Source organism: Lineus longissimus, chromosome 11, assembly GCF_910592395.1.
Source record: "Lineus longissimus chromosome 11, tnLinLong1.2, whole genome shotgun sequence".
Classification (NCBI taxonomy): domain Eukaryota; kingdom Metazoa; phylum Nemertea; class Pilidiophora; order Heteronemertea; family Lineidae; genus Lineus; species Lineus longissimus.
The window spans coordinates 1,088,317-1,099,402 of NC_088318.1; the positions used below are offsets into that span (position 1 = coordinate 1,088,317).

The 11,086-nt window shown below is 40.5% G+C and overlaps 1 protein-coding gene across 3 annotated transcripts in view; it reads right to left on the bottom strand.

Annotated features, from left to right (window-relative positions):
* LOC135495766 (protein CBFA2T1-like) overlaps positions 1-3,786 on the bottom strand; it is a 62,802-nt gene extending 59,016 nt beyond the window's left edge. For all 3 annotated transcript variants that reach the window (XM_064784664.1, XM_064784662.1, XM_064784670.1), the window contains exon 1: positions 3,670-3,786. In XM_064784664.1, coding sequence (XP_064640734.1) covers positions 3,670-3,772 — 103 coding nt within the window. In that variant the 5' untranslated portion in view covers positions 3,773-3,786. The remainder of the gene's footprint in view (positions 1-3,669) is intronic.
* Between the last annotated feature and the right edge of the window lie 7,300 nt (positions 3,787-11,086).

Below are 11,086 nucleotides of genomic sequence, written 5' to 3' on the forward strand. Positions count from 1 at the left end.
TGTGACGATGATACTGGTGTTGTGACAATGATACTGTTCTCTGCCTTCCTTGTGGCTGAGAAAGAAACAAATCTTCATTTTTTTCCGAGATTGTTGGGAAGTTCCACATAGTGACAGAGCTTGATATGTTATTGTACAATGTCACATTAGCAATGCATATCAATTGAAGACCAGGTGTTTTTAACACACTTATTTATAATGTATGCGGCGAAACAGGTGATGCATGATGGGAAAAGTGACAGTGAAATATAAAAGGAAGGAGCGCTTGAAAAGGCAGATGCCCCAACTTATGAATCATGCAGTTGCTGAGGCAGTGTTATAAATTAACACCAGATCACACACTAACAAAAAGACATGGTCTCTTGATTTCTTCTAACAGTTAGGTAATACAGGGGTAACAAATTCGATGCCATACAAGATGGTAATAGATTTCTGCCACTCCCTCCCCTCACCTGAGAAAATTTTTGGAGATTCATCATGAAATTTGGGATATCGTTCGTAAATCACCATAATATTTGTACTTAAATAATCCTTTCATAAGTTCCCAGTTTTGAAAAATTTTCAGAGTCAAAAAAGTTTTGGGACTGATGATGTTGGTTCATTTTGAGGAGAAAAAAAAAGTGAAAAAAATATTTGGACTTAAAAATTTTTTCTAACCCTCATCCTTTCATAAGTTCAAAATTTCGAAAAATTTTCAGAGTCAAAAAAATTTTGGGACGACTGATGATTTTGATTCATTTTGAGCAGGAAAAAAAAGTGAAAAAAATTTGGACAAATTCCTTCGGCATTTGCAAACAATTGATGTTTTTCTTGCAAAAATGTAAAAAATTATGTTGAAGACAGAAGCTACAATTGCAATTAAGGCCATATACAATGGAGATAATAAATGTGCACTTTATACCAGAATATATGAGAACACACACCTTTTTACAAATGATAATTTGCCAAATGGATGAGAAATAAAACAGCAGATGCAGAGAGGAAATAAATAAGTCATGCACAAGAAATTAACCGGATTTTTTTATAGTACAACCTTTTTAGAACTATCATTTAGTGAGAAAGTGAACATGATAAATAGAAGGCAGACACAACTGCAGGATGAGGCTAAAACTCTTTCTTTATACTAGGTTACGTATGTAATAGTTATCATTCATTTTTTGAGGATTTGGTAAGATCTCAGATATGCACTACAGTTTCATACCCCTCAAAAAATACTTGGTTGAGAAGTGCTGTGGCAGAGTGCTTAGACTTAGAGTGCCAGGAGGTTGTGAGTTCAAATTCCTTATGAGCAATTTTTTGTTCTTAAGGTTGTATAATACACTTTGTAGCTGCCCCTTAACATCCAATCGAATACCCTTGGATGCTAAATTGCTTTGAGCATGACTAATCAAAAAAGTGCTGTATAAATGAAATCTTCAACTTTACCTTGACAAGATTCTGAAGATCGCCGAGCACATAATATTAGCACAACAGAACTGATCACAGAGTGTGGTCATCACAAGGAACAAATACTAAAACAGCTCTTGGACTATTGTTGTCTTTATCAAGTCCTGCTTGAGCCAAGGTCCCATGTGCCAAGTAATCCCACCTAATGGTTATTAGTTCATATTTATCAAAAGTTTTAATTCATCGACAGACGTCAATGCAATCTGTTTAAGTGAAACCGGTGGAGGCCAGATGACTGGGACATGTCCCAAGGGTGTCATGTTAATACGCAATCCATATACCATCTGGTGGTATTAATTCATCTATATCGACAGTTATATCTTTTGTCACAAATATATCGGTAGCTAAGTACTGGACCAGTCAAACAACAGCTACTAAAAGTGTCCCTTCTCATTGACCTACTCCACAGATGGACGTAACATAACTGTGTAACTGAAGACTAGAGTCAGTGAGGACTAGGGTAGTGTTCACAGTGCCACATATACACGCTGTTCTCCATAGCAAATCAAAACAAATGGCTATCCTCAATCTGATCTGATATCAAGTTTGAACCGAAATCTCCATAGACCATATCTCAGGGGGGAATATTTCAGCCCCTGTAACATCCAGTGCCCGAGAGGCCACCCAGATGTGCAGGGTGTTCGCTCCCTGAGCCTGGTGCTAGGCTGACATGACAAATCACAGCCAGGATGAGTAATATGACATCCCAGTGGGATTAGGAAGGATGATTGGAGAAATCTTACCAGATTGCCGGATTAACTGGCGTATCAGTCACTCGGCTGGCATCCTCTGTCACATCAACCCCTCAAGATCTGGAGGCAAGTGAAGTAACTGGTCACATCAGTCAGTTACTGAGCTGGCATCTTTGGGGACATAACAGAGTTAAATTAACAACTGCTGAACTTGATGCAAGTGACTGGGCCACTCGAATGCCTGGGTCAAACTGGATTTTGCTAGAATCACAGTGATTGGGACATAGCAAGGAACAACCGAGTTGGAAGACCCTCATATCTTGGAAGTGACTTGTCTGATATTCTCAGGTATTTGAAACAGTAAGAGAAGAAATTCAGGACACAATGATGCCATGACACGAACTCATCGAAGACAAACCTCTTTTTTATCTGAGCCACACTGGTGCCATGACACAAACCTATCAAGGACAAACCTCTTTTTTATCTGAGCCACACTGGTGCCATGACACAAACCCATCAAGGACAAACCTCTTTTTTATCTGAGCCACACTGGTGCCATGACACAAACCCATCAAGGATAAACCTCTTTTTTATCTGAGCCACACTGGTGCCATGACACAAACCCATCAAGGACAAACCTCTTTTTTATCTGAGCCACACTGGTGCCATGACACAAACCCATCAAGGACAAACCTCTTTTGGAGCTGAGACACATTGATTCCATGACACAAACCCATTAAGGATTGACCATAGACACCACCATTTTGGCTAGAACTTGAAATCCTAAAGCAATTAGAACTTTTTCAAAACATAGTGAATGCTCATTTCAAGGGCTGGAGTCTGTTCTTTGTTTTCCTGAGAACAGCCTCCCAGGTTTTAAATGAGCATCCAATTCATTTGGACGCCTTTCTTTGGGTTTAGAACACATTGATTCCATGGCAGAAACTCAACCTTCCTGTAAGGTTTCTTCTTCTAGGTGAAAGCCTTGGAGGAAACCAGCTCAGGAGAGTGGGATCAGCTCTTGCAATGAGGCACAGGTGTTGTAATCAATGTTACCCTATCATAGTTTGTTGAGTTACTGACAGAACACCTGAAACGACCATCCTCACCATCCTCAAAGCCTTCAATGTGTGATGACAATTACACAAGTCATCATATTTACAAAAAGATAATTTAACGCTCAAGTCCTGATGGCTGCAACAGTCAAAAAGACATTCCTTGGAGAAAACGACTGCAATCCAATGAAGAGTACAAAATCAACTACTTGAGGAGACCTACAACAAGATTTAACACAAGCTTATAAGGGCCTAGGGTTTTGGGTCGTTCAAAATTCTGATTGTCGTAAGCAATTCTGAATACGTTTCCTTTATCAATGATGAAAGTTTGGTGCACACAGGTGACTCAATCGAGTTGATAGGAGATTATCACCATGTTTTTTACCAATCAGCATGCAGATTTTATATCTTTCTCCGGATTATTCTTTACGATTAAATCACCTGTTCTCACCTGTGTACATGAAGAAGATACTTACTCTGCTCTGCCTGGTCATAATATCTCCAGGGGGCATTTCTTGAGGTCAGATCAATTGGAAGGTCATCATCAGACAGCATGGTGTCAGGCACTGGAGATATCATTCCTCTGCGTTGCATTTGAGAGCTTATGATCTGTCGAAAAATTCGAATTTCTGACATGCAATTTTGCAGTGAATACATTGAGAAAGAGATATGTTCCGAGATGCATGCCGGCACAACATGAAATGAATTGTGGCCACAGATTGCAACTAGTGATTCTAACAGCTGCAATCCGGAGCAGATAAACAAGGCACTCAACCAAGTCCCTCATGAATAAGTTTTCCAAGGCCCACGTTATTGAGTCCGTTTTCCTACTTGCAGAGAATCGTGTGAATTCAAGCCAGACGTACCAACTTACCATGGGGTCTGCCTCGTTCCAATATACCATGGGGTCTGCCTCGAAAGACCCGAGAGGGACTCGGCAAAATGTGTGATCATTTGTAAAGTTTCTGAGAAACTTGTGGCAGACAGGTGGCAAGGATGATATGACATGATCTGATATGATCTGACATGATCTGACATGCTCTGAATTTTGAGGTAAATTTAACAACCTGGTTTTATCACTCGTACATGTATAGTACCAGAAAATATCAGTTCATGCAATTTTATGACCTGCTATTCGCAGAACAAATGGTGGTGCATTCTTTTCGATCTTTCATACACAGGTCTTGCTTGAAATACACCATACCAGATGAACACAACCTCACTATATCAAGAAATCTCAAGGAATGAAAAAAATTCAAACAATTATTTTAAAAAACTTTCTCCAAGTCATGTTTGGAAAACCTCATACAAGATGAACACAACCTTAACTTGCAGAAATATCGTGGAATGAAAAGAAATTCCAACAATGAGAAAACACTTTCTCCTTTCCGATGAGAGCAAGACAACTTGGGAGCCCTGACAATTCTTATTAAGTTAATTCATTGAAGTTAACATTGATTTTGCAGAGCGAGGACTGTCATGCAGTGCATTGCACTGGAAAGCTGAACAACTAATGAATCAGCTGCAGGCCCTACAAGAACCTAAGTATCAACTGAGAGAGTAGAATCTCACAACTAGGCCAAGGGTTGTTTAGACGTGCACCAAAAAACCTCATTTGGATCGATCGGATCTGCCCCGATTCCCGACCGGGCGTTATCTCAATCTTATGTACCCGTTTACACATCCAACATTGATGGTCTAATGAAACGATGGAACTAGCAAAAGTGATGGTCTGCTTTAGATCCCTGGAGACCTTCCCCTCCCCATCAAGACTGGAGGTGATATCTCCTTGGACTGACAAATGTTGCCCTTAATTTAGGGTAGACCTGATTACAGAGTTCAAATTTGTAGGAAAAGACCAAATGCAGTGTCCTTGATAGACAGGGTGTCATTATGGAGAAGAAGACTACACAAAATGGTCCACCAACATAAAAAGACTCATCACTTTCATTGACATAAAGGGGCAGACAGCAATTCCTGAGTTTCAGTTCTGGTCCACCAACATAAAAAGATTCATCACTTTCATTGACATAAAGGGGCAGACAGCAATTCCTGAGTTTCAGTTCTGGTCCACCAACATAAAAAGACTCATCACTTTCATTGACATAAAGGGGCAGACAGCAATTCCTGAGTTTCAGTTCTGGTCCACCAACATAAAAAGACTCATCACTTTCATTGACATAAAGGGGCAGACAGCAATTCCTGAGTTTCAGTTCTGGTCCACCAACATAAAAAGACTCATCACTTTCAATGACATAAAGGGGCATACAGCAATTCCTGAGTTTCAGGTACCAATCAGCCTTGTTTATGTGAACCATTTTATTCATTTGGACATCCAGTCTGTCACAGTGCTCTTGATGTCACTCAAACATAAGGTAGTGTGGAGTAGTCCTGTCAAATTGGATTTATCCCTCACAGGCATCCAAAAATATCTGACCGAACTCAATAGCCCACAAGGGGAACACCTGTCATGCCTCTCTTATCACATGTACATCTTCATTTGCATGCCATTGAACTTGAACTACACCTCGATGCTGGAAATGTGGATATTATCTGGTTGTCTCTGGGTTGGCATTGTATTTTAAGGGTTAGACGCGTGTAACTTCTCTCTAATCAGTTTCAGGGCCTATTCATATTCTGTGAAGATTTACATGAAGGACCTGAATCTGTCTATTCAGAAGTTAATCGCTGTTTTAAGCTAAACGCCCTTTGTGAATTTGGCCCATTGTTATTTAATAGTGTTATCTAAAAGACCAAAGCCATGAGAGGGTTTTTTTGTTTTCCACAAGGTGAATAGCCTGAGAGAATACTGTCATTACCATCTTCAATGCTTCACTAGTGAATCAGCCCCACAACTGGAACAATATTTCCGAATTTTATACGGTTGCACATGCGAATACAAACATCTACTTTAACATCTGCTTTAGTCTTTTTGTCTCAAGAGATAGGAGTAGCACTTCAAGGGGGAGATGTCATCACCGTATCACAAGCTACATGGCTTCAAATGACCCACACCAGAACAGCCAGGCATCAACACTATTTCTCAAATATTCCAATCTCAAATTAAAATGTGGAACGGTTACAGATGCCCACTTTTCATATCTGTCAATATCTCCAGCACATGCTGCAACAGATGGTGATGACCAGGCCTTAGTACTTTAGGCCTATTCAGAAAGACTGGGACAAAAGTAGACGAGACCATATGTTCAATTGCCATGTAATAACCTATCTATTTGATGAGATACACCAGGACCTTTGGAGCAGACTGTAACACTTTTTATCTCACACTAACTTTGCTGTAGAAACGAATCCATGTAATCAATCAAATGGAGGCCCCTACTATTACCAATGTACACTTCTTCCCATTCACTTAGTGCACAGATATTTCCTTCAACCACTTGACCTAGTTGTCCATAAAACTTCTCTTACAACCCAGAATCAATTGGTGACACATCCTATATGCCTGAAAAAAGATTCAGTCACATCAGTTCGGTGATCAAACCATCTAAACTGAGTAAGAGTTAACTCAACCTCAAGGCATTCTTCAGCAGCCAATCAGGGATACAAGTGCTTTCTCATTTTTTACCAATTTGCGCCGAGCATATGGTACATTATTGAATTCTTATTGACTGTCAGCATCTGTGCCTCCGTCACAGATGCGACCATTGTTTGCAGTAATTCCTCATCGATTCTATGTAAGTTACAATCCAAAAAGATATTCTGTTTCTTGTCCGACACCTGTTTTGTTTTTTTTCATAAATCTTAAGTTTGGTTGGCATAGTCTCAGTAAATCAGTAGCATTCTCCTTTTAATATTTTGAGGATTGACAGAGGACAGAGGAAACCTACCCTGTTGAAGAGGGTTAAAATTTACAATCCCCGATCGGAAATGACGTAGTTTGATCGCATTCAACTATAAATCCATTGAACAGTGGTGCTTTGTTAGTCAACCGATGAACTTTTTTGGGGTGTGATCGGGGATTGTAAACTCGTTCCTTGAAGAGAGTCACCTTCTTTATTACATGAAACCAGGAACGGGGACCTCAGAGGTGACAGGTGCCTTAGTCTTTGCCACTCTGACAGCCCAGGGACAATACAAGTTCCTCCATATTAATTAGTTTGAAGGAAATAACATTGAAACAATCTGAAATGTTGAACACTGCAAGGCCGACAACATGATCATCTTGTTTGGCCTTACTATGTACCCAGCAGACAACGATTGTTCTGTCTTCCAACACAGATGCTGTATGTGAAAGTGTAATAAACTTCACTTGCTTGACATGTTCACCTGTCATCTCATTGTTATATCTCACAGATATTATAATAAAACATGATTGACACAAATTTGATTAGTTTTCTAATATTGAAAATCTGTGACAAATTGACTGTAATAAAATGGCCAGGTTATCAAATTACATGTTTGTTCTGGAATAGTGCCTCCTGGTGGAGTGGATATAACACATTTTTACTCTTCAATGATAGGATTTATAGCCGTGATACAGATCTTCTTCTACTAGTGGTGGCACCTGACAGACATTGATGGAACTGATATACGGAGATCAGATGGATGCAGGCACCAACAACTCAAAGCTTGTATTAAAGGGGTGTGATCAGCTGGACATAGAATTTAAAGGGAGTGGGCCGGGTGTGGCAAAACAAGGAATTGCAATAGAAAGATATGTGTTGAGAAAACATCCACAGAAATTGAACAATGGTAAATTTAATCAGATGATTCCAATCAATATTTTTTCACACATCTGCCACACCTGATCAAACCTGGATAGTCAGGCTCTAGATTTATTACATAGTTAATTACATAGTTCGTAGCTTCTCCTCCAGGTGTGAGAGGCCTTGTCTAAAACTGTTAAAGGCAGATGCTATGCAAAAAAGCATCTTGACACTCGTGGCTCTGGGACTTCTACGTCATTCCAGTGAGGGGTCTAAAGGACAGCCAAACACTGTTAGAAATAAAAGGTTTCTGAGCTTTTGAAAACAAGCCTTTTTTGAGATTCTGAAAACCTCTAAATTTGTTACACTTCGCTGAAAAACCACTGAGCGGTGAACAGATTTGTGTTCACAGAAAATCCCCCATAAGCTCCAAAAAAATAATTCTAAGATAAGAGTATAAGGTTGGAATTTGAATAATGAATGATAGGCCAAATTTACTGCCTATTGCCTTCAGTAGGTTTTAGTCAGATTATGGTGGCCGGGACCTCTCTTTTCTTAATTTCACAGTAAAAGCTGGATCACCAGCTCACACTAGGATCATCAATGGCTTGATCGGACCATCTGCTAGGTATAGAAAAGTTTCACTGTCTCTCAAACAGGTGCCAGTATTTGAGGCCTAGAATAAAACAAATAGGAATTAACATCTGAAAGAGATTGATAACAGTTATGTCCATCCATCTGACAAGCTGCGATGACCTGGATATGATTCATCAAGGGATGAAATCAACTGATAACTTCGCAGAATTCCAGTTTGTGGACGTGTCAAGAATGTATCGTCAATATTGTCAGACAGATAGGTGTGTTAAACAGAGACTGAATTTGGGAGACACACAGTATGGCCTTTGAGGTTCCATCATCAAAACAGCAGTGATATGCATCGCCACCAAAGAGCGAGACAAGTAAAGGACACACAACAAGTTTTATTCATGCTGGGTAGGATGGTAACTGCACGGCTGACACATGACCAACTACACCGAATTTCAAAACATTAAATGAACAAACTTAAAGAGCAGGTGCTGTCATCTACCTTCATAAAAACAAAACTGAAAAAGATTCCTTCACAAGAGCTCAATTATACTCCGGGGGCGATTCTAACCTGGCAAAACCTGCTTCTCTATCTGCTCAAGAACTTTGCTAACGACAACAGATGTGGATCTGTGAAACTGATTACAATTTCACCTCCTGAGACTGTAGGACTGGAAAATTAGACTTGGTGAAATGCACATGGTACTGATCATACGCTTTGGGCGACGCCTCAGGATACAGAGCGTGAGAAAACAGAACGTGAAGTTTTTAAGAAGACAATTGAACTGAACATAAGAGCTGTGGTTGCAATGAACCAGAAGGAGATGGCAATTGATGTTTGGGAGTGTTCCTTTTAAGTTGTAAACAATCAGGGAGACTAGCTGGGGGTACGTCATCAAGAATGGACCGATTTGATAAGAAATAACTCGGGTTAACCGGGAAAAATCTGAAACCGCAGCAGATGTTTTGAATGGTGATGCATACCATTCGGGCAGAAGAGAGAGGAGAATGGTTTCACTTACACAGTTTTCAAGAAAGTTTCCCGATCTGTTTCGTTAGATAAGAGGAACCCATGGTTAATCACCATACTTGGTGATGTAAATCACAGCTGTTTATTGTCATCATCATCACATACATTCTCACAGATCGTGACAAAGAAGCTGGTTGCCACTGATTCTTCGTGTTTTCTTTTTCACTGCAAAATGATCTTCCAACACCTCAGCAGAAATACGACGGTTAGCGGAAAAGCATTCTGCCATGGCCTTTTTTTCTCTGCAGGCTGTCCATTTGAACATATTAAATAAAACAAGGAAAAACCTGAGTATCTTATATAATGTTATTTATTAGGGAATGTTCTCTACTCTAGCATCACCTCATACCTGACTGATATCTCCACCGCCCTCCCCCTCTCCAATCAATCCCCCATCCAAATTCGTAATTGACAATGTTCCTCCTTCTCAAATTCCTGGATATTCCCTCAAGATTATCAGAGCCAGACACCTACAGATCAAGCACTTAATATCAGACCCAGGCAAAGTGACCACTGGCGGTGACAGGTGACAGCAACACCCCCCTCATTCATTAGTGCCCCTAAACAAGCCATCAACACCACGAACACATGTAATCCCTCGTCTCTTCTCTACAATTATCACAGATAACTGGATGAGCCTCCGTGACTTGGATGCATCACGTGCTGATGACAAGTGAGGTTTAGTTTTAATAGGACATCAGATGTGGGTGACGGAAATAAAATAACAGTGAAATAAGGCATCTCGGTCACAGGTGGATGTGACGTGCGCAAAAGATGAGAAGTTCTGGAGGTGACAACTGGCCATGCTGGAATCGGGGAAGTTCTGGAGGTGACAAGGTACCATGCTGGAATCTGCGAAGTGTATTTCAGAGATCACAGGAGGAATTTCAATATTGACAAGATTTGGCTGGGCAGATCAAGACAAGTTGTATTGACTCCACTACAGTGAGCCAAAAAATAGCAAGGACATGTTATTTGTATGCTATCATCTGTTAATTCGAGCTTTGACCTCTGTGACCTTGAAAAGTAGGTCAAATCAAAAACATAGGTTATATTTCAAGCAATTTCTTATTAGATGCATCTACGGCAAAAAATTCATGATTCTAGCTAGCAGCGTTCATAAGATACAGCCAAATATAGGTTTTCAAAGAGCGCCACCTATATTACAGACAAGCAGTCAAATTGCGCTAATTTTCATTTAGAGAGAAGGTCTTGCCTAGGGGTATCCACACACAAAGTATTATCCTTCTAGGTCAAGTGGCTAAGAAACGTGCCACTCTTTTGTCAAAAGTTAATGACGGACAACTACGACGACGACGACAAACAACGACGACAACGACAACGACGACGACGGCGACGACGACTACAATGGCGACGACGACAACAACGGCGATGACGACGACAATGACGACGACGACGGATGACGACAACGACGACGACGACGACGGATGACGACAACGACGACGATGACAACGACGACGACGACAACGACGACGATGACAACGACGACGACGCAACGATGGACCACGACGACGATGACGGACAACGACGACGGTATCGTATAAGCTCCCCTGAACAGTGAGCTAATGAGCTAATTTTACTTTCCGATTT